Source organism: Ceraceosorus guamensis (genome assembly GCF_003144195.1).
Source record: "Ceraceosorus guamensis strain MCA 4658 unplaced genomic scaffold IE81scaffold_113, whole genome shotgun sequence".
Taxonomy (NCBI): domain Eukaryota; kingdom Fungi; phylum Basidiomycota; class Exobasidiomycetes; order Ceraceosorales; family Ceraceosoraceae; genus Ceraceosorus; species Ceraceosorus guamensis.
Genome location: NW_020290108.1, coordinates 10,815 through 36,827, shown reverse-complemented (window position 1 = coordinate 36,827; position 26,013 = coordinate 10,815). Strand labels below are relative to the sequence as shown.

Genomic DNA, 26,013 nt, shown 5'->3' with positions numbered 1-26,013 from the left:
GCATCACGTGATACTAACAGCGCAGCCTCGCGGAAGAAACCAAAAAGCACACACACACACACACACACACACACACACCACGCCCGACGAGTCGCGCGGCGCGAGTGTTGGGGCCGGAAATATTCACATTCACTTGACACCCCGCGCGCATCCCAGCAGCAGCCTCCTCCTCCTCCTCTCACACCACTCCGCTGCTCGCTCGCCCGCACGCCCGCCCGCACGCCCGCCCATGGCATCGTATCATGTCACCCTTGCCAGTGACACCGCTCCTCTTCAGACATGTTCGAGTAGCGCAGATATTCGGTGCCAATACGGATGTTGGCAAGTCCATCTTTGCTACGGCATTGTGCCTGGCCAGTCAGAGGGCGGAGGAGGAGGTGCACTACTTGAAACCCGTGTCCACTGGACCTGATCACGAGGCCGATGAGGGGTGAGTGGGGGGAGGGGGGAGGGGGTGGTCGTGCATTGCATGGGGTGGTGTGGATGTACGCTCGCGGGGCAGGCAGCACGCAGCACGCAGCACGCAGCACTGAATACGTTGCCCCCCGGCGCCCAGGCACATTCATCGATTCGCACCGGGCGTACACGCGAGCACGCTGGTGCAGTATGGAGAAGCCGTATCGCCGCACTTGGCAGCCGCTCGATCAGGTCGGGCCATACCGAGCGATGCGCAGCTGGTATACGACACGCACGCTCATATTCAGCGCATCGCTGCTGCACCTCATCGCAAAGCATCCGCCTTGTACCTGGAAACGGCAGGTGGTGTCCATTCGCCCACTCCAGCTGGCGGATCCTTCGCGCATGCTCTAAGACCTCTACGTCTGCCCACGCTCCTCGTCGGTTCTTGCGCTCTCGGAGGCATCTCCACCACGCTCAGCGCATACGATGCACTCACCTTGGCAGGTCACGATGTTCGAGCCATTCTACTGTTCTGCGATGCGATGGGGGGCGGTGGTTCTGCGGCAGGGGCAGCAGCAGCTTGGGGCAATGCAGAGTACCTGATCAAGTGGGGAGCGGAAAACTCTTTGCCCGTGTTTGGTCTGGCTGGACCTAGAGGGCATGGCGCGTGGGGCGCACCGCCTGATCGATTGAGCGATGCGCAGCAAGATGTCCGCCATTTGGCCGCTTACTACGACGGCTTGGTCAGCGGCAGAGGAGCAGAAGCGGGCCCAGCGGAGACGCCTAAAGGTGTGTCTGCAGTGGTGAAGCTGCTTCGGGAGGAGCACGAGGCGAGGATACGTGATCTGGACAGCATGGCTCAAAGGACAGTGGACCAGTGCTGGTGGCCCTTTACGCAGCAGTGAGTCAGTCCTACGTGCGCGCGCGCGTGTGTGGCCCGCGGCGTACAGACCTGACGAACGCGCGTGACGCATCTCGCGCTTCCCAGCACCCTCACGCGAGGTCCACGGGACGTAAACGTCATCGACAGCGCCAATGGCGATTTCTTTTCGGTCTATGATGGTGCCGCAAATGGCGCCGCAGACGGTTCGCTGCTGCGACCATTGCTGGACGGCTCTGCGTCGTGGTGGACGCAGTGTTTGGGTCACTCGGATGCGGGCATTGCTCGCGCAGCAGCAAGAGCAGCAGCTCGTTTTGGACACGTCATCTTTCCCAACAGCACCAACCTGCCGGCACTGCGATTGACAGAGGCTCTGTTGGGCACAGCTCGCGAGAGCAAGGCGGAAGGAGGAGGAGGGGAGAGGAGCTTGGCGTCGTTAAAGGCCGAGGATGCACCGGGATCCGGCTGGGCAGATCGCGTGTTTTTCAGCGATGATGGGAGCACGGGCATGGAGGTGGGCATCAAGATGGCCATTGCTTCTGCTGCGCTGCGATACGCTCCTCCTCGCGCGTCGTCGGCAACGCTTGAGCGAACGTCGAGAGCGCGGGAAAAGGGAAGTGCGGGAGGCAGCAGAGCGGCAGAAGAATGGCAAGTGTTGGGATTAAAGGGGTCTTATCATGGCGATACGATTGGCGCGATGGATGCGTGCGAACCTAGCACATACTCTCAAGCGGTGCATTGGTATCGCGGAAGAGGAGCATGGTTGGATCCGCCAGCAGTGTCCATCATCGATGGCGAGCCGACGATCACGCTGCCGGGTGGCGAAAAGAGGCGATACGCTTCGCTATCGAGCGTGTACGATGTGGAAGAGCGTATGCGGACCGACGAGCTGTGGCGGCGATACACTACGGAACTGCGCGCATGGTTGGAAGGTTTGGTGCTGGTGGAAGGAAGACGCTTTGGAGCGCTCATCATCGAACCGTTGGTGCTGGGTGCGGGAGGCATGATCTTTGTGGATCCGCTGTTCCAGCGAGCACTCATCGATGTGGTCAGGGGAGCAGAGGACTTGTTCAGTCTGAGCGAACCACCGCTCAAGGATGCCAAGGTGGGCGCACATTCCGACGGCTCGAGGGATGCGCACGAATGGCGAGGCTTGCCAGTCATTTTCGACGAGTGAGTTTGTGGCGCGCGCGCGCGGGGGCGCGGGCGCGCAGTCTTTCCACGTGCTGACTCGAATGTCTCTCCCCGCGCGCGCACGCAGGGTGTTTACGGGACTTTGGAGGTTGGGTCACAGCACGCCCGCAAAGATTCTGCGCACGCCGCCGGACATTAGCTGCCTAGCCAAGATTTTGACGGGCGGGTTGGTGCCGATGGCAGTGACGTTGGCCTCTCGCAGCATCTTTTCCACGTTCAATCAGAGCGAGAACAAGGCGGATGCGCTGCTTCATGGACACAGCTACACGGCTCATCCAGTCGGTTGCCAAGTGGCTTTCGAAGCGATTGCGAGGATATCGCAGATGCAAAAGAGGAGCGAATTGTGGCGAGAAGCGCAATCGGATTGGAGCAGCAGCGACGGGGAGAGGGAGACTTTGCACTCGCCTTCTCACGCACCCGTCTGGTCCTTTTGGAGTCGTGCGGCCGTGCAACGTCTTTCGCGCGCTCGACGAGTAGACAGCGCAATGGCTCTCGGATGCGTTCTTGCCCTATCCATCCGAGACGATGCGGGATCGGGGTCAGGCTACACTTCCACAGCTTCGGTGGATATTGTCTCCAAATTGAGGAGCGCGCGCGCGCGATTGGGAGGAGGTGGTAGCGGTGGTGGTGTGACGTTTGATATTCATGCTAGACCCCTGGGCAACGTCGTCTACCTCATGTGTTCCCTCAACACGCCCGAGCTGGTCAGAAGAGAGGCGGAGAATGCGCTCATCGGGGCGCTCGAGGCGTGAATTACATGCCCGCATGTGGAAGAGGGCGCGTCTTGCGAGCGCTTGCGCGTGCGCGTGCTCCATCGCCCGGCGCTTCTATCTCGAAATCCCCCGCGCCTGCTCTAATCTAATGCTTCATGCCCACGCTCGCGCTCATCAACTCCTTTTTTGCGAGCAAAGAAAACGCTACTTGAGCTTTCGAGCGAGGAAGAATATGACTGCGCGATTGCAAAACCTGGCCAATTTTCCAAAGTGAGATGCGTGCTTTGCGCACAGCTGCGCGCGGTGGGGGGAGATGAGTACTTGATCAGCCTTGAAGTTGACGTGCGTGCGTGCGTGCGTGCGCCCCGCGGAATCGTGAACTCGCATTGTGCTCTGCTTCTGTCACTTCCAACTATAGAGAGGGAGGGTTGTGAAGGAGAGGTGAGATGCGCGGGCATGAGGGTTTATCGTGTGCGCGGACTTGACGACCACGCCTCCACCTCTTCTGCAGCAGCTCGCTTTGGACATTTTTGATCATTCGCTTGCGCTCGCGCTTGCGGTCCTTTTGGCTTTTTGGGAGCAGCCGCGGTAGGGCAAGGGCTCGATGGTGCTTGATGATCGTCGCGCTCGCGCTTGGGTGGCATGATGGCGCTCACTTTGCAAACGAGACTGGCCATGCTGATGTGCTGCTCACGGAGACCTTGGGTTTGACGCTGAATGATGGTCAAGAAAGTCTGGTGAGGACGCTGATGACCATTGCTTGCGCGCGGCGCGGCGCAGTGCAAGCTTCATCAAACTTCTCCCTCTGATCACGTGGATGTCCAATCGTCGAACGTGAAGGGGTGACATTCACAGAGATTCTGTGCGCGACAACGTTCATCCATTCACCGCGAGGCGCGTAGATCACGCGCGTGTGATGAACATCTACAGTCGTGAATCGATCAGAAGTCATATGAGGGACGGCATCCGTGCAGCGCGTGATGAGGATGGATGAGACGTTCGCCTCGAGCGTGCGCCAAAAATGTAATACTGCCATACGCGAGGCGGTAGAGTCGGATTTAGGAAGCTGTTCAGCACATCATCTTTTCGACCCCGTTGAGCACAGCAAGCACTTTGCTCGGCTCATCATATCGACTCGCACACTTTTCAAAGTACCAGCATGGCGAGGTGGGGAGAAGGAGCGAGCGGTGCGCGCGATGCGGACGCGTGGGGAGGCGCTCCGGGGCGGCAATCTGAATCGACGTGGAAGGGGAAGAAGAAGCCCAACGATTCGGAACCTCGCTTTCCAAAAAGCGATTACTGGTGCCCTGTTCATCCGCTGCCGAGAATGTTCAGCACATGTGCAGCTTTTCAAAAGTCGTCGTCGTCGTCGTCGCAGCAGCAGCACTGCAAGAGCTGTCTTGCGAGCACCAAGGAACGCTGCGGAGGGGCGATCAAGTCGTGCGAGGTCTGCGTGAGCGGGATGAAGAGTCAACAGTGCGAGTGCAGCACCAGCGACAAGGCGAAAGCGACGCGGACTGAGCCAGTTGGGCAGTCGAAGGAGACGGCAGCCTAGCTGACACGAAAGAGACGGATATCTGTGAATTTGAACCTGGGTGCGTACAAAGCCAGAAGCGTGCTTGCCGCGCGTTTCGCATTCCCTGGACGCATGACATGCAGGATGGTCCTTCGCGCATGCGGCACGTCCCCCCGCAGCACTCACACTCGCGATTTGCTGACCCATCATGACCGCGCACCCGTGACGTGACTGCAGCCAACACGTCTGCCCGCACGCAGGTCTCGAGTGGTCTGGGCGAGCGACAAAGAGGATGACAATCACGAATGGGGAAGCCCCCCAATTTCAGACGATTCAGTCACGCCCGCGAATCACACCCAAGACTGTACTACGCGAGTTCGATTTTCTTCTGTGTTTCGGTGTGCTGTCACATCTCTCTACAAGGCGAAATGTCGCCGCCGAGCGAATGCGAATGCGAATTGTTCATCGTGACGCCTTGCGATCAGGAATGTTTGGCGGTGAAAGAAAGCCGGATGCGCACGACCACGGCTCAGAGGATGCCGAGAAGGCCGATGCAAGTCGACAGCTCGAGATCGAGGTCCAGAGCGAGCTTGATGAGGATGTTGGCCGAATCGGCAGAGCTGTGCGAGCACGGAGAGGGGGCGGGAAGGGGGCGTGAGAGGGTGAGCACGCATGCAAAGGGAGCACGAGTGCGCCACGCGAACTCACGCTTTCTTTGCGCAGGCATCCTTGAAACCCTTGATGCTAGCTTGAAGCTTGACGAGCAGACCCTGCAAGAGGAGAGCCTTTGCGCCCAGTTTGATGTCCAACAGGCGAGCAGTGACCAGTCCAACGATGATGGAGACGTCGGCTTTGAGCGTGTTGATGAGACCAATGACGTCGAGCAGGTCCGAAGCGGAGAGGGTCACGTCTGCTTTGGCCAAGAGAACGGTGGCTAGATCTAGAGTAGCATCCAGCTTGAGGATCGCCTTTTCGGTGTCGCCAGATGCTGGGCTGGGGAGGTTCAAAGTGGTGCACAAGTCAGCTTCAGCGCTTGTGAATGCGTGCGACGAGGAATCGGTGCCCGCCACGCTACTCGCGGCTCTTTCGCGCAGCGCCTACGCACTCACATGTGACTTGGACCGGGACCGAGCCAGGTGTTGCAAGAGTCGACGACCGTTTTGGCGTCATTGTTAGCTTGAACGACTTGCTTGTGGATGGGCTCGTTGGCTGGAGTCCAAGCGAGGGAGCCTTGGATCGCAACAGAGAGAATGAGAGCTCCAGAGAGCAGGAGAGTGAAAACATGATGGGGGGGAGAAGAGGGTGTGAATGGCGTTGAATGGGAGGTGAAGATGCGATTCGAGTCTTGAGGAGGAGTCGTGATCGAATGGGCGTGGGTGAGGATGGGATGTGGGAGGGATGATTGAAGCTCGCGAGGGAAAGTTACCTTTTGTATTTCGTGGACATTGGGCCCCACAGTCACGATCGAGTGCACCTCGCTCTGCAGTGTGACAACTCTTGTGACCTGAATTGCGCCTTGACGGCTCAGCATTGCCAGCCTGTGTGATGGGTGCAGCTGAGCAAAGTCGATGCAGTCACGATCGAATCTGCCCACGTCCATTCGTCCATGCGTAGGCTCGGACGCTGATGTGAGCAGCTCTCTCACCGAGACAGACGCAAGTGAGTCAGATTGCTCGTGCGACTTTTGACTTGTTGATCATGCAGCAAGAAGGTCATGCAGCAACTGCAGTGCGGTCGACCTGCACGCGGTTCGATCGAGACAAGTTAGAGCACGCGGCACATCATCGAGCGTGCGCCCAAGTGACACAAAATCTGGTCCACGGAGCACCGCGACTTGCCTTGTGTGTATATATATATGTATAACTCTGCCGCCTACTGCTGCCACCAAATCACCCGCGCGTGGACCGGCGAGGAGAAGCAGGAGCAAGGCCGATCAAAGATGCAACATATAGAGAGCAGGCGCGGCCGGGCGCCGTCGCGTACGTCTGATACTTGCTATGCCTCTTGACTGTGATTCTTCTGCTGGAGGAGAACAAGCGAGCAAGACGAGGTTCAGTCTGGCGGCGGTGCAGGTGCTGCCTGCCGTGCTATTTGCTTGCCAGCATGGGCAGCGTCAGTGCTCCGAAATATGAAGTTCTGGCCGTTCACTCACCATGCCGCAGCGGTGTTGTCGAATCAACCGCGTGTATGTGTATGAATGAGCGGCTGGCATCAGGCATGCAGCAGCGACGATCGTCGGTCTAGCTTTTGTGGATGACGTGCGTGCGCAGCGAACGATCCATCATACGCGCGTGAACAATCAAGTCCATCGATCGTGATGGGGTCCGCCACATCGCATATATGCGCCGCGCGCCCAGCCTTGATTGCTATACACAATCTGCGCAGAGATCTGCTGAGACAGATTGATGAGCTGGTGCAGCGGCAACTTTATTTGCGCCTTATAGATTGCGGTCCACAGCTCGCGCGCGAGAGCTGTGCGATGTCGCAGCGCAGCTGGTGCAGCAGATGAGCACATGCATGGTCGGTCGAGTCGGAAATTACAATGGTGCTATACGATCGAGAGCCCGATCTGCTTCCGCGTCGCGCGGTCCCATGAATGCTGACGTTTGACCGCGACTGCTCGCTTAATTGAGCTAGGCGTGACCTCGCGCGTCTGCTCGCTCGAGGTGCGACATCTTTGAGCCTCGTGAGACAAACCTCGCGTAGTGTGATTGCGGTTCCACTTGCACGGCGAATGCCGCGCGCAGATCGAGCTCCATCAGCGAGCGGTCTGCATCGAAGCTGCTGCTGCTTACTCCCGCTCATATATGCAGCAGCGCCTCTCTCTGCTCGCAAAAGCGTGCCGACGAGGTCCGATTCATGAGAAGCGCTGCATCATCCTCGGTGATGGCGCGCGCTCGCTGCTGTGGGCATTCTTCGCTCTTGCACGGATCTCGTTGTGGGCCGTCTCCCTCCCTCTCTCCCATGCAGCAGCAACGGACGGACCGCGCGGCCGCAGCTCCGAGGTGATTCGTCCGTCATATCGCGCGACACGACTTTTTGCTGATGCTTTGTCATTGCATCCATTCTCTTCTTCCGCTAGCTGCTGTTCGGCCCCGATCACCCGACCCCGAATGAGCGTGGATTTGGATCAAAAGTCATGCGTGCAAATACAGAAGAGGATGGTGGATGCATGGCTCCCTGAAACAAAAAAAAAAAGATTCGTGATCGTTGTGATTGCATGTTGGGCGGAAGCAACGCGCGCTACACGCCGCATTCGTGTCACGTGAAAGGTGTGCTGAGCGCAACGCGCATCACCCGGCATGCACTCAAGACTCGTGACTTTTGCCATTTCGTGATTGCGTGCACCACATTCACGATTTACGAGTTCAAGCCATCATTCGCGCCAAGCTGCTCACCAAATTGCGCTACTCACAACACTACAAGCCAGCGGATGGATGATGAAAGCACCATAGCAAGGAGGAGGAGGAGGAGCACATGTCATGAGCTGCGTCTGGAACGCTTTTCACCGCGCGCACCAATGACTCACGATAAGAGTCGTCGGCGGAAAATCGGTGGCGATGAAAAGGCTCGGTGCTGAGTAATGCCCCCTTCGTATCTGCACCGCTCAGTAGTCATGCGCATGGACGCCGTGTGTACCAACTCCTCGGCCCTCGCAGTCACGAGTGTTTGCCACGATGAGATCGTGTCGTGGCAACGCCTTTTCGCGAGCACCAGCCACCGACGTGAGCAGCCAGAGGCTCACAGACATTTGGTGGAAAAAAAGCATTCATTCTGATTCTTGCCTCCGCGTCGCCTGGCCTGGCCTCCAAAGGGTCAAAAAGTGTCATCATCTCGCGTAACTTGTCCCCTCGTGCAAGCTAAGGTGGGTTTGGAGTCTTTTCTGCCGCTGGAGCAGGAATGCTACCACCAGAACTGCCTCCCTTGCGACCCATGGTCTCTGCATCTTGTGCCTCTTCAACCTGCACGACCGGCGGGCCCGGTGGCTTGCCATTCCCGCTTCCTGGCGATGGTCCAGCCTCACCAGGAAGAGCATGTCCATCCTGTCCCACAACCGATGGGTCTGGTGTTCCACTCAAACTGTGATGCCCAGCCCCCGGCGAGGGTACAGACTGAGCAGAAAAAGCGTCTTGCACGACCGGCGGGCCTGGTGGTTTGCCGTTTCCGGTCCCTGGAGATGGTCCAGCCTTTCGGGGAAGAGCATTCTGCGCGCGCTCTGCACATTTCGCGTTCCCCAAAAATGAGCTTTCAGCGTCACCATGGTGACCGGATGCACACACACGCTACTCACGCTTTTGAAGGTCGGCACGTATGGCTGCAAGCTTGCGATTCTGCTCGCGCTCATGCTGAACGATTTTACGGGCGCCTACACCCGTGGTCGTGCCGACCACCGCCAGTCCGCTAGCGTGCGAGGAGAAGCGCTCGTCAAAAAGCCGTCACAAAAGAACAACTCGCGTAGACTCACGTGCCATAGAGCGCCACTTTTTTCATTCGACGCTTGCCACTGCCGGGCACGTAGCCCCCACGCAAAGGGCGCGCCTCTCCGAGGTGGATCTCTTCGCTGGAGCGCATGGGAGTGAAGCGGTGGCGCAGACCGGATCGCGATCCTCGGACAAGGTCGCTGAGCGTTTCGATGACAGGTGGGGCACGGGGCTGTAGAGTGACAGGTCCGGCGAAGGATCCGTTCGGTAGGCTGAGCGCCAGACCGACGAAAGCGAGCAGCAGGGTCTTGTTCTGCATTGCAAGGTTCTTGGAGCGCTGGCGATGGAGGTGGGCTAGGCAAGAAAGCTTGTGCGAGACCTGCTCGACGAATTGTTGTGTAGAGAGTAGAGAAAGAGCGAGCGACAAAGAGACCCGCTTTTATAAGTCGTCCAGCGTGTCCATTGTGGGCAAGCTAGACGCCATGTGAGGCTCGCCCTTCTCTTCGTGACCATACGTCGGCCGGCGCACACACAGCGTCATAGAAGCAAGCACGCGATTTCTCGCTCATCGTGACGTGGCCAGTGCTGTGATCGCGAGAGTCGGGCGATGCGATCGGCCTGCTCGGGATGTAAATGCTGAGGCGGCCAGGGGCGTCCGTCGCTGTCGCTCCTCTGATCGCAGCCTTCGGGCGATGCGATCGGCCTGCTGGGGATGTAAATGCTGAGGCGGCCAGAGGCGTCCGTCATTGTCGCTCCTCTGATCGCAAAAGTCGGGCGATGCGATCGATCCGCCCAATGTTCAATCACAATGCTCGGAGCGCTAGAGGCGTCGATCACACCATCGTCGATTTATTCACGTTTGCGCACGGCGCCATCTTTCGCGATCCACATCGCTGCTGCTCTCCATCGATATCAATGAAACGGTGCTGATTTGGCGGCTGAGGCGGTCAAGTGACTTGGGAGATAAGCTGCGCAGGGCCGTTGCCTGACTCAGCACCCACCAGCAATGCCTCAAAGCGCGACTCTTGAGTGACTCTGATACGAGTCGGGGGTACATACCAGTCGCTCAAACTCAGACTCTGATACGAGTCGTGGGTCATCCGAGAGCACACGAGCGAGGCAGACTGTGTGCGTGAACGGAGTCACGCTCCACAGCCTTGACAGGGGTAGCGCGATCGTGAATGGTGGTGGTGGTCGATCGGCGAGCGTGAAGCGCCCTGCGCGACACGTGACCGCCGCAAGGGATGGCCCCTGCAGGCCGGCCGCCGTCACGACATGCAGCGCCATCAGAAAGCGCCTGCTCGGCCGCCCGCGCTCGCCGCCGCCGCCGTAGATGTGCGCTCTGGCGAGCACGTTGCGCAGGCGGGCGGCTAGGGGCAGCGCGCGTTGCCCAGACATACCGTACCACCATCTCCGCGCATCCCAGAGTGAATCTGCTCGACTCTGTTCATACTCGCCTCTCACAAAGCATTCGCACGCGTATATAGTCTCAACGCCTCACGCGCTCGATCATGTCGAGCGCATCGGCCGCGGGTGCCAATGGCACGGCGACCAGCAGCGGTAAGGACAACAGCAGCAAGAGCAGCTCGGCGGCAGCGGCGGCAGCGGCGGCACCTCGCGAGCCAGCACCGCCTCTCGTTAATTTGACCAACGACTGGCTCTTGTCGCTCTCGTCGCGCATTCGATCCAGGCCGATCCCATGGGAAGGCTATCAACGCGCGGATCTCGTGTCTTCGGAAGAGCTGCGCATGATCAGATCCATCGATGCCACTTCCTCCACCAGCACGATCAAGGAGGAGACGATGGAGAAGCAAGGCAACGCGTATGCTCAGTTGTACCTGCGCTTGCTGGCAAAGCTGGGAAGGACGGATACGATTCAGCAAGTTCTCGTCCTCGTCACCGATATGCTAAAGGACCACGACGAGAGGATTGAGCTGTTCAAGCATGTACCTGCACCCCAAGAGGCCGGTGGTGAAGCCGGCGAAGCGAGCCCTGTGTGGCCATGGGCGCCCCTCATCAAGTGAGTTTGCGTGTGTGCGTGCGTGCGCGTGCGTTCGCTCACTACTGTTGCGCCCGGCCCCCCCCACACACACACACCCCTCTTCCCTGCATCAAACAGACTGCTGGATGTGACAGACGACTTTGTGCAGCTCAAGGCGGCTCACATTCTCACGCTGCTGCTGCTCTCGCCCTCCAAGTCGAGCGCTACCAAACCTCCTCAACAGGCCATCGAACGCTTGCTGGATTTCTTGTCCCTCCTGATCAATACCGGTGGTGCGTCTGGCGCCGCAGCGTTGCACCCTTCCAGAGCAGGAAACGGCGTGCTCGCTGCGCCTAGCGCCACCACGGGATATGCAGAAGGTAATGGAGCGGATGTGGCTATCCAGCTGCTGCAGGCGTTGCTCAGGGATGGTGCGCTGAGGCAGCAGGTATGGTCGCGGGACCTCGAGCGGCTGGGAGAGGTACCGAGCGCGAGCGACCACGACCACGACGGCGGCGGTGACGGCGACGGCGCGCCCCATCAAACTCCAGGCATTATTAGCGGTCTGACGAGCATCCTTCGAGCAACTTTGGTCGGCTCGGGCGAAAAGTCTGGCAGTGCGACGCCGGGATCCACCTCTTCATCCAGCATCTCTGCTCAAACAACTTACCAAGTCATTTTCAGCTTGTGGTTGCTGACCTTTGCAAAGGACATTGCTAGCTCTCTCAATGTGAAATTTACAGGAACCATTTCGCTGTTGGTGGATGTTGCGCGCGGTGCCAACAAGGAAAAAGTGGTGCGCATCACGTTGGCTACGCTCAGGAACCTTTTGAGCAAGGCAGAGGGAGAAAATGCCAAGGCGATGCTCGGTGCAAAGGGTCTCGATCTCATCGCGGCGCTCAAGGCTAGGCAGTGGGGAGATGAAGAGATCAAGGAGGACTTGGATGCGATTGGAGAGGTGCTCGCAGAGAAACAAAAGGGTATGAGGTGAGCACAAAGTGGGTGGGAGCGATGCCGAGCGTGTTCGCGCATGCTGATGATGATGCTGCTGCTGCACCGTCATTTCCTTACCCCCAGCTCGCTCGACGAATACGCGGCAGAGGTGGCATCCGGCAAGTTGACTTTCGAAACGCCGATGCACTCTTTGGACGAGTTTTGGAAGGAGAATGCGGCAAAGATTGTGGGTGATGACGATGGTCAGATTTTGAAATCCCTGGTGGGCATATTGAAAAGCGAAGAGAGCGATCTTGCGAGCTTGGCCGTGGCTGCATCGGATCTGGGACGCATCGTGAGCGTTGTCGACAGCGCCAAAAAGTGAGTTCGAGAGTGGGTGCGTGTGCGTACGCGCGCGCGCGCGCGCGAGCTGACCTGGCGTGCACCTACACGACTTAGGAAATTGGACAAGCTGGGAGCGAAAGCGAGGTGCTTGGAATTGATTCAACATTCCGATCCCGATGTTCGGTTCAGGGCTATTTCCACCGTTTCCAAACTCGTTTCTGCCAGTTGGAAGTGAGAGGCGCGCGAGCGAGGCGGTCGCGCAGGATTTTTCTCGCACGCACGCGCAAATTCAACTGAAGTGCATGCCACACGTCGTTGTCGTGAGCGTGTGTGTGGGTGTGTGCGCAAGAGGGAGAGAGAGAGAAAGAGAGAGAGAGGAGAGCTGCATGGCGTGGCGTGTTTGCTCGTGATGTCAGTCGTCCATGGCCGATGGATGCCCTGATGCGACGAATTGGTCATGCGGAGCCGAGCGCGCAGGCGTTGAGCAGCGGAGCGGAGCGGAGGGGAGGCGAGGCGAATGCGAATGCGAGTGGGATGAGGGGGGAGGGGGGGGGGGGGGGGGGGGGGCAGGGCGAGAGCGCGGGCGCGGGGTGGTCTCTTTGTTGATCGCTGCGTGCGCTGCTACTAACAACGACTAACGACTCACGACTCACGACTCACGACTCAACACGATTCAGCACCAACCGCTCAAATTCTCGAAAGTTTGCTTGCAAGAGCAAGACTTTCCAAAACCCCCTCGCGCCCCTCGCGCGGGATGCGATGCCGACGGACGAGGTCGACGCTCGACGCTGGACATTTGTACCCCAAACTCGTGACGCACTGCTGCACCCGCGCCGCGCCGCGCCGCGCACCCATGCTCCCATCCACTCACACTCACACTCCTCACGAATGCGCATGCAGGCAGCGTCAAGGGGTGCAGAGACACGTCCACCTGCTCGAGCTTTTTCTTGTTTCTTGAGAGGGCCATAGGCATACCATCATGTGCGTGCGCCTGCGATTCAGCAAAGCTCAAAGTCAAGTCGACTGTGAGGTTCGGTGACTCTTGGGTTTTGGTGGTGGTGGTGGTGGTGCACGCACGCATGCACGACGCGCACTGACCATCCATCCATCCATCACCCCGCGCAATATACTCACACTAGCTTCACACGCTCGGGTGAGCGCCCTGCGTCGCTGATGCGTGCATGCATGCTCGCTGCTGCTGCTGCACGCGCATGCACCTCCCGCGCGCGGGCCGCACCGTGCCATGAAATCGTGAATGCATGCACCCTGCAAACCTCCTCGCACACGCACGCACACACACACACGCACGCTCGCACGCACGAACCCGGCGTACTCCCCCGCCCAACTCCGTTCGAATCGTGAATCGTGAGTTCAGTTGGTGGAGCGATGGTGATTCATCGTTGTGACCAGTCGTGAGTCGTGAGTCGGGCATCTTCAGTCGGAGCGACTCATCGACGACTAATTGACTCTTGACCTCACACGCACACGCACACGCACACGCACACGCACACGCACACGCACACGCACACGCACACGCACACGCACACGCACCCCTTTCAAATCATCATCATCACCATCACCGACCGACTTGCGCAACAGCACAGCAATCCACCAGCATACCGAGTCCGCGCGAGTCCAACACTGCCCTCCCGTGCGCGCCCGCGCGCGCGCTCATCAAACGGACTTCTCATTCGATCCACCTCGACCGCAACTCTGTTTCGACATTGGGTCCGCAGGGATATCGCGACCGCTCTTATCACGGGCGCCCTCCATCAAATAGCCTCCTTCCGGCTGCCCCCCTTTGCCGGCGCGCCTCCCTCGACGATCGAAACCGCACCCCCGTCTCTCTCTCTCTCTGGCGCGCGCGCGCGCACCTCTCGGAACATTCTCAGATTACCGCTCGCCTCGCGATCCTAGAGCACCGACACTCGACTCGACAGCTCGCGCGCTCAACTCCACGCCCCATCAAGGATCGAAAAGGCATATACACACCCTGCACTCGCGCGCGCTCACGAGTTGCACGCGGTCCTCACGCCTCGCACCTTCGCCATGTTCTCTGCCAGCGATCTGTTCCTCTCTGCTCGATCGAGCTTGGCCGAGCAGCTCTTCTCCGGCAGCACGGCGTACGGGAGCGCGCATGATGCTTCGCAAGCGCCATCAGCGGATCTCGGACAAGCTTGGAGGAACGGCACCTTGCTAGCCTTGCTGCTCGATCCTCCATTGCCCCCGCTCTTGGCTCCACTGCCCGGTCTCTGCAGGCTTACAGCTGCCCTCATCCTTGCTCCCATTGCCGTCATTGGCATGCTCGACTTTGCATGGTATGCCGTCTTTCGAACACTTGGTGAGTCGTGTGCGGACAGCGTGGCACGACAGATGCTCAGCCTGCTCGTGTATGCGTGCGGACAGCGTGGCACGACAGATGCTCAGCCTGCTCGTGTATGCGTGCGGATAGCGTGGGCAAGGCCATTGTTTATGCTCATTCTTCGCTAAACCCCCCCCCTCGCCCCCCACAGGCCTGACTAGACGACGAGTGCGCGTCGCGCAACACCAGACGAGACCTGGCAGCATCTCTTTACCTCCTCGACAACCCGAAGCGGTACCTTTTCCAGGCGCTCACGCACACGCGAGCGCATCACCAGGTCAGACCAAGGCACCCCTATTGACTCCTGGGACGTACGACGCTGAAGCGCTGCTGCGACATCGAGCACGCAGCGCATCTGCAGCCAGCGCGGATGCGGAAGAGGAATGGGTGCGAACGGGAGGAAGCTTTGCGAGGGTGTCGTCGGTGAGAGCTGCTGCTGCCGCTGCCGCTGCCGCCGCAGCTGCGGCTGCTGCTACTACTCAGGATGCTGCTGCTGCTTTGGACCATGCCAAACGTGGCGCGGGAGGAGGGGAGAGGTTGAGCGGTGGCAGCGGGGCTTCGACGCCTTCGTTGGATGCTTCAGCCATCAGTCCACCCTTGTCTCCCAGCTATCTGCGCTCCTACTTGGCAGGCCGAGCAAATGGCGTGGGCGTGGAGGGAGCTATGGGCTACTTTGATACGGATGCGGAAGAGAGCGGAACGGAGGCTGGGACGCCGGGTGGTAGCGGACGCAGTTCGCCGGTGAACACGTTTGGACGCGCTACGGGCGTCAAGGTGAGGAGAGCAGGCAGCGGGTTTGGAGGAGGTGCGCTCGGTTTCACACCCGTCAGCCCGGCTTGGAAGAATGAACAGACGCTCGGCGCTGGCGCGTTGGAGGATCAGGCTGCTGCTGGGCAAGGTCAAGCGGCGGGGGCGACGGCAGCGGCGCTCAGAGCGGCTGCTGAAGCCGAGGCTGCGATCGCTGCTGCCGCCGATTTGGACATTTCCCCCACCCAGCAGCGTTAGTGTGTGCGCGCGCGCGCTGTCCATCTTGCTCTTTGGTCACCCTTTGCACGCGAGCGCGAACGCCCCGCTCTCGTCCATGTTTCATTACTGTTTCTTCCTCTCTGTACGTGTCCTATACTTTTGTCTCTGCGCAACCACACACACACGCACGCACGCACGCAAGCAAGCAAGCAAGCAAGCATCGCATCATTTTGGCAACGACACTCCTTCGCGAGTTCGCTTCGCACGCTCGTCATGACGAGCGGGATGGCCCCCCACTGTGTCTCACGAAGGGGGGCTGCCAGGAGGTGCTGTAGTGAAAATGTCGGACAGTTGACGGAAAACAGCAAAGTGATACAGTCGAGGGAAGTCGAGCATGACGGTGAAAAGGCTCGTGTGCATGTGTTGGTCGGTAGATGAAATCAAGAATACCGCTGCTCGTCGTGTCAGTAGATGAAGTACCGCTCGTCGTAGCTTCGTGCATCCCCGAACGTCGAACGTCGCACGTGACATGTTCACCGCACCGCCGGCCGAGAAAAACAAAATGGATCGCCATGCTTGGGAGAGTCGATCTTCGCCGGTAATCCGGAATGGCCGCGGCCGGGAGGAGCGGGTGCGCGCTCATGCAGAGCATGCATGCGCAGCCAAGATTTGAAAGCCGGGTGCAAGTCACGTGTTTTGGAATACGATGCGGCGCAAGGGCAGCAGCAGCATCCAGCAGCATCAGCAGGTGTAAAAGTCTGCTGCGTGATGGTCGTGCATGCCGGCTTGGTCGATCGCCGCGTCGCTATGCGCCAGGCGTCTCTCCCTCATCGCGGGCGTGCGCGCGCGCACACACTCATCATGCAGACTCTTCTGACTTTTTGCCTTTCAAACCGGCCTTTTGCTTACGCACCGCGCCGCACCCGCACACGCACACTCGCACGCACGCACGCACACGCACCGCACACGCACCCGCACCGCGACAACAGAGAGCGGACAAATCTCTCCGCAAAAGGTATCGCTCTCACGCGCTGCTGATGCAGCCGCGCGCGCGCGCGTGCGCAGGAGGTTCCCCCCCCTTTCGCGGGTTGGTCGACTAACTCTGCAGCAGCAGCAGCGACGCATCTCGTCGGCTCGCTCAGCCAACCACTGAGCGTGCGGGCGACAGAAGACGTGAAAGTCGCGGATGACTATAGCTGGAGTGTGGTGCTCTTGTCCGGCACCCTCGTCAGTGCCTCTTGAGTCCCTGCTCTACGCCACCACCATCGCCGCCGTCGCGTGACAAATACCACCCACCCGTTACACATCCATTGCACCCCCTCACCCCACCTCCCCCTCCCCCCTCCCCACACACAAACAAGATGGCGTCTTCTTGGAGGGACAATCTGCCTCTAGAGACGATGGCCAAGGAGAGGCAGAATCCTCCCTTTAACGTTCGAGCCATGTCCATCGCTCAGCACGGCACGGAAAAGGAGCTGCTGTTAAAGGAAAAGTTCATGCTGGAAATTTCTAGAGATCCCATCTTCTACATGGGCGATGTGCACGACTTGACCAAGGATCAGTTGCGCGAGCGCACCATGGCCAAGATTGGAAGTCTGGTGCACTGCGTTCAAAACGAGAGCATCGAGCATGTGAGTGAAGGGGGCGTGCAGTGTGCGTGTGCGTGTGCGTGTGTGCATGCGCTTGCGCTTACCCTCTCCCCCGCCTCGTCGCAGTTCACCAAGCGCATGGAATTGATCGGTTTGTGTGAGTAACGGTGCGCCTATCTCCTCGTCTGGCTTCGCTCTGACACGCGCCACGCCACGCACCACGCGCCACGCACACCCTCACCCCCACTCCCGGCAGTCGACCCCGGCTTCTGGACTCGTTTCGGGGTGCACTATGGTCTTTTCCTCGGCGCTATCCGATCGGGCGCCACTGCAAACCAATTCTCCTACTGGATGGAAAAGGGCGTCGTCTCTTGCAAGGGCATGTACGGCTGCTTCGGCATGACCGAGCTCGCACACGGTTCCAACGTCGCTGGTCTCGAAACAACTGGTGAGTGGAGGAGGAGGTGGCGGCGTGGCGGTGGAGGTGTATGGGCGCTCGCCGGCACTGACTCGCCCCCGTGCACTCCGTGCTCTCTCGCGCGCGCGCTCTCTCTCGCGCTCTCCCACGCCCAGCCACGTTCGACGAACAGACGGACGAATTCGTCGTTCATACGCCCAACATTGGTGCCACCAAGTGGTGGATCGGAGGTGCTGCTCAGACCGCCACGCACTGCTCCGTCTTTGCGCAGATGATCATTCGCGGCAAGAAACACGGTGTCAAGACGTTCATCGTGCCTCTTCGTGAACCGCAGTCCTTTCAACTCTTGCCAGGCATCAACATTGGTGACATTGGCAAAAAGATGGGTCGCGATGGCATCGACAATGGCTACATTCAATTCACAAACGTGCGCATTCCCCGCGCATACATGCTCATGAAGCACACGCAAGTCACGCGAGAGGGACAAGTGTTCGAACCGCCCATGCAGCAGCTCAGCTACGTGGCGCTGCTTCAAGGTCGCGTGTCGATGGTGGTGGACACTGCCAACACTGCCAAAAAGGCCCTCACGATTGCGGTGCGGTATGCTGCCGTCAGGAGACAGTTCAAGAGCTCGGCCGAGCAGGAGCACGAGACGCCCATTCTCGATTACCTGCTCCACCAACGCCGTCTCATGCCCCTCGTCGCGCAGGCCACCGCTTTCGCCTTTACCGCGCTCAACTTGACCAAGATGTTCGAAGAGACGAGCGCATCCCTGGAAGCCATGGAGCCTGGACCTGAAATGGATCGCGCGCTGGAGCAGCTAAAGAGCACGCACATTTCATCCAGCGGTCTCAAGGCGCACTGCGTCTGGCAGACGCTCGAAGCGATCAAGCAAGCGCGTCTTGCCTGTGGTGGACACGGCTACTCTTCCTACAATGGTTTCGCATCCATGGAGGCAGACTTTGCTGTGCACGCGACGTGGGAAGGAGACAATCACATTCTCGCCCTGCAATCCGGAAGGTCCCTCGTCCAGTCGTACCTCGAAGCGCTAGAGGGCAAGAAATCGGGCGATGCGACGGATTATCTCAACGATCTCGACAATGTCCTCAAGCGCAAGTGCAAGGGAGGCGATGCGCTGCTCGACTTGAAGCACATTGAAGAGGGTTGGGGCACGGTGACTGCTCACGCCGTCAAAAAGGCCGGCGAGGATTACCAATCGCACATCAAGGCTGGCAAGTCCAAGGAGCTGGCATTCGAAGAGGCCAGTCAATCGCGCTTCGTCGCTGCCATGGTGCACGTCAGCGGCTTCATCTTCCGTCAATTCAAGCAGGCCGTCGATCGCATGGAGGACAAGGGCGATGGCGTAAAGGAGCACTTGACCCGTCTGGCGGTGTTTTACGGCTTGTGGCGCATGGAGGAGCAGGGAAGCTTCTTTTTGCGATCCGGCTGGCTCAGCCCTGCCGATTTCGACGCTGTGCAAGCCAAGGTGACGGACTTTTGCGCGGATACCAGAAAGTACGTCATTCCACTGGTGGACAGCTGGTCCATCAGCGACCACGTCCTCAACTCTCCCATTGGCAGGTGGGATGGCGACATCTACAGGGCTTACTTTGGACGCGTCAGACAGCAGAATCCTCAGCTCAAGGCTCATCCCTACTTTGAAAAGCTCATCAAGCCCTTCTTGTTCAGACCCGACATTGAGCTGGAGGATTACGACGAGGCGATTGGTATCGACGATGAGATTACGGAAATTCAAGAGGAGCGCGAAGAGGCTGCTGCCGAGGCCAAGGAGGCTGCCGAGGCTGCCAAGAATGAAAAGTAGGGCGGGCGAGCGGGCGTGTCTCTCTCTTCTCTCTCTCTCTCTCTCCCCCTCCGTACTGTTTGATCCCCGAGCGAGCTACGAGTGTCGCTTGCTCGACCTTTATTAATATCACGAGTGTCGATGTGCAGCGTGTGTGCGTGGGTGCGAGTGAGCGAGCGGGCGGGCGGGATTGCGTTCACCCTTCCGTGCGTGCGCGCGCGCGCTTCTCGGCCGCGCCCCGAGCGCGGAACCGCAACCGCACCCGCCGCGCGTTTATACATGCCTCCCTCAATCCTGTTTCCTACATCCACCGCGCGCGACACCCCCCCTGCCTGACCATGGAGCGCATCACCGAGCCCGCCATCAAACGGCCGCCGTCGCCGTCGCGCATCGCATTTCAGCACGCGTACATTGCCTCACCTCAACAAGTCGACTCCAACCTGTTGATACTGCTGCACGGTCTTGGAGACACGCAAGCGTCGTTTGTCGATTTGGGCAAACAGCTGCAGCGAGCGCTGCCACAGTGCGCCGTCTTGGCACTGAGAGGTGCGAGGACGGTGCCGCTGCTGGGCGGAGGCATGTGGTGGGATGCTTGGGATCCGCTTGGAGAGAGTGCGTGCGAGCCTGCGAGCGAGCGAGCGAGCGCGCGAAGCTGACTCGTGACTCTGCGGACCACGCCCCACGCCCCCCCTGACCACAGTGCTTCCCGCATCCGCTCAGAATCCTTCCGCATTCATCGAAGACTGTCACACGCTTTTGGACGAGTTGAGGATGTGCGGATGGCAGAGCGAGCATGTGCATTTGCTTGGGTTTGGACAGGGAGCTACAGCTGCGCTAGAGGGCACGCACGCTTGGTGCAGAGCCAACAAGCGCTTGCTCGGCAGCGTCGTCGCAGTGTGTGGTGGCATGTTGAGCGTGAGTGAGGGGGGCGGGGCGGGGCGGGGCGGTGCGGTGCGGCGCGAGAGCGCGGGGCAAAAGTTCGAGATGTGCTGCAAGCCCTGCGAGCATCCCTGTGCTGACACGTCTGGCCCCTCCCCCACCACACACACACCAGTTTCCTAATCCTCCACCGCTCGACGTGCCAGTCCTGCACGTCCATCCGCCCGCCGCAGCACATCAACAAGCTCAGACGACGCTGCGACGCGCATTTCAGCCACTCGTCGTCATGCCCCTCTCAGACGACGCACGGGACAGGATGCCTCGAGGCAAAGAGTGGGAGATTGTGGTTCGATTTTGGAGCGAAAAGGGCAGGTGGAGGAATAGAGCAGCTTGGGAGCTCAAAGGGGAGGTCTACGCGGCGAGTGCGGCGGGCGCGCGGGCGTGACTAGGCCCGCACATCCATAGCGGATGCCCACGCCTACTGGCTTGGAAACTCTTGCAGCAGCTTGGCAAGGTCTTGACGCGCAACTGGAGCTGATAAAGGTTTGGCAGCGATGGCGGCGGTGAGTGCTGATGCGGGGGGGGGGGGGGGGCATACAGGTCAGCGGGGTCGCGCGGGTCAAGCGCTCTTGCAGCTCACATTGTTTGGCCTCTGTAGCGCGCGCTTTCGCTTTGTCCTCCTCCGACTTGGCTTTGGCATCCAGCGCCAGCCCCGACAATGCTCTGCCTTGTCGAATCAGTACCTTCCAACGGATCGCGGGGTCCATGACGCTAGGTGGAACAGCCTCGCGACCCACAGCAAGGTCCATGGCGGCTTGACGGTCGCATACCAAGTCGCGAGATGCCGCACTAGACACGAGTGCACCGCGACAGAATTCAAGCGCGTCTTCGAAGCTGGTGGGGCAAAGGTCTCAGCAGGGTGATGCGCATGGCGAACGCTAGCAGAGCGTCACCCACGAACGCACCGATGGCAGGCTAGCGCGGCAGCAGCAGCGTTGCAAAGAGCCGTCGAGCGAACACTTCCAACGGCTGCCAATTCATAATCACGCATCGCCTCTTCGAATCGCGCATCTTGGAATGCGCGAGTACCGCTTTGTTTGAGCGCTTCTGCCAGGGCGTCGAGTAGGCAGGTCCCGCGAACGTGGTGCGCGATGGCCAGATCGGTGGATGGTGCAGGAGACGAATCGAGCGCTGGACCGGATGGAATGAGGGGTGCGTTTGGCGTGTTGAAGATGCACGCTCCAAGCGTCTCTTGATCCACCGACTGGAGGAGGTGTACGAGGGGGTTGGTGCGGGCGGTTATGTTTGCGCTCTCCAGGCCTTTGACTATGGCGATCGAGCGTTCAACGGTGCACTGTGAGCGTGGGCGCGGGGGCGCGTGCGTGGGGCGTGGCCCACGACTCACACACTGCCTCTTGTAGCTTGCTGAGCATTTTCCCAATCTGGGCCTGCAAGGTGTTCTTTTTGCTTCCCGGCTCGCTCTCCCACGCTGGATCGCCCACGAGACTACCATTCGCCTTTTCCTTGTCCACGAATCGTGCAAATGGCGCGTAATCTAGGGGATGCTCTAGCAGGTGGTGCTTGATTTGGCTAGTGGTGACGAGAGGAGGAGGAGGAGGAGCGTGGTGCACCGACTGCGCCGCTGCTGCTGCTGCTGCTCCGCGCGCACACCCGCCGCGCTGCTCATACTCCAACAGAGCCAGTCCGAGCGAGAGAGGGGCAGTGTATGCGAGCATGCGATCAAAGGAGCGTTGCATCTGCTCGGCTGTGCCTAGAGAATGGCGCATCTGCACAGGAGTCAAGCCTTGCTGCACCATGTCGACGAGACGCGCGCTGCCCGCGCTCCGTTCGCGCAAATGCGCAGCTTCGTGCTTGACTTGAGCATTGAAGTGGGAGATGAAGAGATGCGCCAGGGAGACGGCATTCTTCTCGGCGTCGTCGGCGAGTTTCGTCATGGCGGTGCGGTGTGCGGTGCGCGCGTGTGTGTGCGCGAGTCGTGGAGTGCTGGTGGGTGGGTGGGTGGAGTCGCTCGAATGGAACGTGTGATCGCTCGCGCGGGCGCCTGGCTTAGTCACGAGTTGATGCCGTGCCACATCTCCGCGATCGGCAGGCTGCTCGATCAGACCATCCAATCCTGTTGATCAACGTGTTTGCGCAACCGAGACATTCGTGATTGCCTGAACCTCGCTCCCGCCGCGGTGCTCTGTATATATATATATACACGCAAGCTGCCGCGCGCGCGTACAGATGATGACGTTGATCACGCAAAATGCGCAACTCTTCTCCGCGCGCGGCGAGACGAGTCGCGGGAAGAATCAAATGCACGCGCGCGCGCGCGCAGCAGGCGTAAATTGACGCGCAGGGATGATAAATCACGTGATCATCTATCTGCATGCCCGAGCGAGCGAGCGATGCACGACTTCGCGATTCGTGATTCGTGATTCTTGATTCAATTTCTCGCAAACGAGCGCATCGCGTTGATGCTTCCTTGTATACCGGCCGGTGCACTCCTATACTTGCCCCCCACGCGCACACCTCATCATCGCTGAGTGGCAGCGGTTCGTCCATCCGTCTGCTCCGCTTAGCCTCCTCGACTGACCTTCTCCTCTCGACTTTTGCTCTCGGCACGACTTACTTGCATGTGAAGACGATTCGTGAGAAGCGTGAGAAGGTCCCCTCTCACAGGCCCACTTGTCCACCCTCCAAGCGCAGACAACACGCGCTCGCGCAACGCATACACACACCCATGCCATTGCCAGCACACAAACGCATCCACGCAATCATAGTGGGGAGGAGACAGGCATGGCGCACTTGGCAGGACCCTCTTCCGGAGGTGTTCCTTGGCACTTTCATCCGGTGAGCGTGCGAGCGCGAGAGAGGGAGGGAGGGAGGGAGAGCGTGCGAGAGAGGGAGAGCGGGCGAGAGGGAGAGAGCGCGAGAGAGAAATAGGAGACGCCGCCGCTCACGCCGCCGCTCACGCTTCTCCACAGCGAATATTGAGCCACATTGGCAACAACTTCACCGTCCCCCAGCTCAAAGAAAGCCTGAGGGACTTGGGCCTGCGCATCTCTGGCAACAAGCCAGAGCTGCACAATAGGCTTCGCGACGCCATACAGGATTACTACCATCGAGGGGATGCTGCCAGGTGGGAAATGGCAAGACGCGTAGTCGCTTCTCAGACGACAAATGGCACGTTCGACTGGATGAAGGATATTCAGAATGCTCCCGTCAAGCAGCCGGCTGCTCCTGGGTATGGTGGCGGTGGTGGTGGTGGTGCGCCGACGGGTGCAGGCGCTTACACGCCGTCGAACGTCGCGGCGGCGACTGCCACGCGCAGCGCACCAGCGACGCAGCCGAATTTCAAACCCTCGCCATTTTATCGGATTCACGAGTGGGCATCCACGTCCACATTGTTGTTGCCGTGCACACCCTCGGAAGGCAGAAAGGCGGCATTGCTGAGGATGAACGTCAGAGCGGATCACGCGCAACTGGTCAAGGATCAGCCGGACAAGTACAAGTATCGGCTGTTCGTCGCACCGAAACCCGCATGGGATGCTTCCGCTTCTCGAACAGGCGCAGCGCATCCGTGCTTTATCGATTTCCCATTCGGCTCGGAGCTGTTTGTCAATTCCACCAAGTATGCGGGTGCGCTCAAAGGCAGCAAGAAGCATGCCGGCAGGGTGCCACCGCCGGATCTCAGCAAGGGCTTGCTGTTCATGGATCCCAACAAGCCGAATTCGATCGAGGTGCGGTATCAGACGGATAGGTCGGGCAGTCATGCACCCACTTCGCATGCCATGGCCATTGCGCTGTGCAGGGTCACCTCGCCAGAGGAGTTGGCAGCGAATCTAGCCAAAGAAAGAACGCACAGCAAGGAAAAGGTCATTGCTGGAATGAAGCGAGCGGCAGACGACGACGAGATCGAAGCGGGTGCGCAAACCTTTAGGTTCAAATGCCCGCTCAGCTACATGACCATCAAGACTCCTGCGAGGGCGACGACGTGTCCGCACGTGCAGACGTTTGATGCTGGCGCGTTTTACAGTCTCAACGAGACGTCGCCCGTGTGGCAGTGTCCCGTGTGTTCCAGCGACATTCGTCACGAGGATCTGTTTGTCGATGGGTGAGTGCGACGAGAGCCACCGAGTCGCGCGCGCGCTCGAGCTCATACTTGGAGCGCCGTCTGGACAGCTTTTGCAAGGACATTTTGGAGCGCGTACCGGAATCTGCAGAGCGTGTGCTCATCGAGCCGGATGGCAAGTGGAGGACGGAAGATGGCAAATTTACATCGACGTCGACGTCGACGACGTCGACGGAAGTGGAAGCGGATTTGAAGCCTGCTGCGGAGGAGCCACATTCTGGCGTCGTCCCACGCAATGGCAGTAGGGACACGCCATCGAGCACAACGACGAGGAAGCGACAGCGCACGCCAGATGTCATGGTGCTGGATGATTCGCCAGAGCTTGCCGCTTCTGCGCCCGAGGTCGCCGCTTCTGCGCACGGAGTCGCCGCTTCTGCTCACGTCATCGATCTGACGCTGGATTCCGACGACGACGACGACGATCGACCTCTGTCTGCCACGGTACGCCCACCACCTGCGCGAGCTCGACAGTCGTCGGACACGCCGCTTGCGAGCGGCAGCGGCAGCGGAATCGCAAACGCGCACGCAAACGCGAACGCGAACGCGCATGCACCGACACCACGTCTTGCTGCGCCTTTGCGACCCGCTGCGCTTCCCCAGCATTTGGCGAGGCACGTCAACGCTGCGGGCAGGTCGTTGCCCCGCCACGAGAGCAGCGCAATGTCGAGTGTTTCGAACGGCGTGCACGACGATGCGAGACCGCGCGCGGGCACGAGCGCGGGTACGATGTCAAGCAATCCACCGGAAGAAGACGAGGAACCATTGAGAGCGGGCAAGCGACAGAAACCAAGTGGCAGCGGAAATGCCAACTTGACTGCCGACGATTCCATGGAATTGAGCATACGTGGGAGGGCAGCAGCTCGCTCCGACGCCGACGCCGACGCCGCCGCTGCCGCCGATAGCAGCGCGACCGCATCCTTTCATTCTGCGAGGTCATGGGACGCTACTGGTACAGCAAACTATTCATTAGGATCGTCAAACTTGCCGCATCGCAGCGAAGCTTGGGATATGGTGGATGAAGACGAGGAAATGGAAGCGGCGCTCAGGTGGGACGATGCGAATGATGACATGGATGTGGGAGCGACGCGCACGCGCACATTTTTGTAGTCTCGCTCGCAGTCGCGCTCGCGCTACGCAGGAACGGCCTCGATGACGGACATGATGCTTCGCGTGCGGTACGTCTTGCTGGGTCTCCAGCCAGCTTTCACCAGCAAGGCATTGTACTCCGACTCTGTTCGTTCGTGCGATCCGGCGACGGCGCCCAGGTGCACCGAAAGCACATTGGCGTAGCGCGAATCGTCGCCAAACACGACGACTTCGAGCAGCAACACTTTGGAATCCGGTTTCGCTTTGCTTCGAAGCGCCTTGAGAATGTCGATGCAGATGGAATCGGCCCAATCGTGCAATACGAAGCGCAAAAAGTAGATTTGCGCCGCAGCTGCAGTGTCGTCTGGTTGAGCTTTCAGAAAGTCGTGGCT

General features: G+C 59.6%; 11 protein-coding genes across 11 annotated transcripts in view; 8 read left to right on the top strand and 3 right to left on the bottom strand.

The window, feature by feature from the left end:
- The first annotated feature begins 146 nt into the window (after nucleotides 1–146).
- IE81DRAFT_326477 (PLP-dependent transferase) lies at nucleotides 147–3,707 on the top strand. The gene is made up of 4 exons (XM_025514827.1): nucleotides 147–430; nucleotides 557–1,300; nucleotides 1,388–2,452; nucleotides 2,541–3,707. Exons 1-4 carry the CDS (start codon nucleotides 243–245, stop codon nucleotides 3,223–3,225), a joined length of 2,682 nt encoding a protein of 893 aa, XP_025366663.1. The 5' UTR covers nucleotides 147–242; the 3' UTR covers nucleotides 3,226–3,707.
- Nucleotides 3,708–5,070: 1,363 nt separating this feature from the next.
- IE81DRAFT_326473 (hypothetical protein) lies at nucleotides 5,071–6,172 on the bottom strand. The gene is made up of 4 exons (XM_025514826.1): nucleotides 6,129–6,172; nucleotides 5,808–6,046; nucleotides 5,411–5,695; nucleotides 5,071–5,322 (listed from the first exon to the last, which is right to left on the bottom strand). The coding sequence occupies exons 2-4, from the start codon at nucleotides 5,984–5,986 to the stop codon at nucleotides 5,232–5,234; spliced, it is 555 nt and encodes a 184-aa protein (XP_025366662.1). The 5' UTR covers nucleotides 5,987–6,046; nucleotides 6,129–6,172; the 3' UTR covers nucleotides 5,071–5,231.
- A 1,191-nt stretch (nucleotides 6,173–7,363) lies between these two features.
- Nucleotides 7,364–8,242, top strand: IE81DRAFT_23753 (hypothetical protein). Its single transcript, XM_025511196.1, has one exon. The coding sequence runs from the start codon at nucleotides 7,510–7,512 to the stop codon at nucleotides 7,969–7,971; it is 462 nt and encodes a 153-aa protein (XP_025366661.1). The 5' UTR covers nucleotides 7,364–7,509; the 3' UTR covers nucleotides 7,972–8,242.
- A 79-nt stretch (nucleotides 8,243–8,321) lies between these two features.
- Nucleotides 8,322–9,599, bottom strand: IE81DRAFT_23770 (hypothetical protein). The gene is made up of 3 exons (XM_025511198.1): nucleotides 9,168–9,599; nucleotides 8,994–9,103; nucleotides 8,322–8,918 (listed from the first exon to the last, which is right to left on the bottom strand). Exons 1-3 carry the CDS (start codon nucleotides 9,440–9,442, stop codon nucleotides 8,563–8,565), a joined length of 741 nt encoding a protein of 246 aa, XP_025366660.1. The 5' UTR covers nucleotides 9,443–9,599; the 3' UTR covers nucleotides 8,322–8,562.
- Nucleotides 9,600–10,527: 928 nt separating this feature from the next.
- On the top strand, nucleotides 10,528–12,915 carry IE81DRAFT_326468 (ARM repeat-containing protein). Its single transcript, XM_025514825.1, has 4 exons — nucleotides 10,528–11,143; nucleotides 11,243–12,091; nucleotides 12,182–12,418; nucleotides 12,497–12,915. Exons 1-4 carry the CDS (start codon nucleotides 10,635–10,637, stop codon nucleotides 12,615–12,617), a joined length of 1,716 nt encoding a protein of 571 aa, XP_025366659.1. The 5' UTR covers nucleotides 10,528–10,634; the 3' UTR covers nucleotides 12,618–12,915.
- Nucleotides 12,916–14,119: 1,204 nt separating this feature from the next.
- On the top strand, nucleotides 14,120–15,866 carry IE81DRAFT_23733 (hypothetical protein). Its single transcript, XM_025511192.1, has 2 exons — nucleotides 14,120–14,723; nucleotides 14,896–15,866. Exons 1-2 carry the CDS (start codon nucleotides 14,432–14,434, stop codon nucleotides 15,747–15,749), a joined length of 1,146 nt encoding a protein of 381 aa, XP_025366658.1. The 5' UTR covers nucleotides 14,120–14,431; the 3' UTR covers nucleotides 15,750–15,866.
- Nucleotides 15,867–16,696: 830 nt separating this feature from the next.
- IE81DRAFT_326464 (putative pox1-acyl-CoA oxidase) lies at nucleotides 16,697–19,664 on the top strand. The gene is made up of 4 exons (XM_025514824.1): nucleotides 16,697–17,341; nucleotides 17,426–17,456; nucleotides 17,556–17,747; nucleotides 17,873–19,664. The coding sequence occupies exons 1-4, from the start codon at nucleotides 17,072–17,074 to the stop codon at nucleotides 19,537–19,539; spliced, it is 2,160 nt and encodes a 719-aa protein (XP_025366657.1). The 5' UTR covers nucleotides 16,697–17,071; the 3' UTR covers nucleotides 19,540–19,664.
- Nucleotides 19,665–19,856: 192 nt separating this feature from the next.
- Nucleotides 19,857–20,858, top strand: IE81DRAFT_352147 (hypothetical protein; the record flags this gene model as incomplete). The annotated part of the gene is made up of 2 exons (XM_025516629.1): nucleotides 19,857–20,130; nucleotides 20,219–20,858. The coding sequence occupies 2 exons, from the start codon at nucleotides 19,857–19,859 to the stop codon at nucleotides 20,578–20,580; spliced, it is 636 nt and encodes a 211-aa protein (XP_025366656.1). The 3' UTR covers nucleotides 20,581–20,858.
- Nucleotides 20,859–22,731: 1,873 nt separating this feature from the next.
- IE81DRAFT_23638 (zf-MIZ-domain-containing protein) lies at nucleotides 22,732–24,677 on the top strand. Its single transcript, XM_025511177.1, has 3 exons — nucleotides 22,732–22,955; nucleotides 23,045–23,253; nucleotides 23,388–24,677. The coding sequence occupies exons 2-3, from the start codon at nucleotides 23,200–23,202 to the stop codon at nucleotides 24,519–24,521; spliced, it is 1,188 nt and encodes a 395-aa protein (XP_025366655.1). The 5' UTR covers nucleotides 22,732–22,955; nucleotides 23,045–23,199; the 3' UTR covers nucleotides 24,522–24,677.
- On the top strand, nucleotides 24,678–26,011 carry IE81DRAFT_23663 (hypothetical protein). The gene has a single exon (XM_025511183.1). The coding sequence runs from the start codon at nucleotides 24,833–24,835 to the stop codon at nucleotides 25,640–25,642; it is 810 nt and encodes a 269-aa protein (XP_025366654.1). The 5' UTR covers nucleotides 24,678–24,832; the 3' UTR covers nucleotides 25,643–26,011.
- Nucleotides 25,245–26,013, bottom strand: part of IE81DRAFT_369035 (S-adenosyl-L-methionine-dependent methyltransferase) — a 2,324-nt gene continuing 1,555 nt past the window's right edge. Inside the window, exon 3 of the mRNA XM_025517204.1 lies at nucleotides 25,245–26,011. Coding sequence (XP_025366653.1) covers nucleotides 25,666–26,011 — 346 coding nt within the window. The 3' untranslated portion in view covers nucleotides 25,245–25,665. The remainder of the gene's footprint in view (nucleotides 26,012–26,013) is intronic.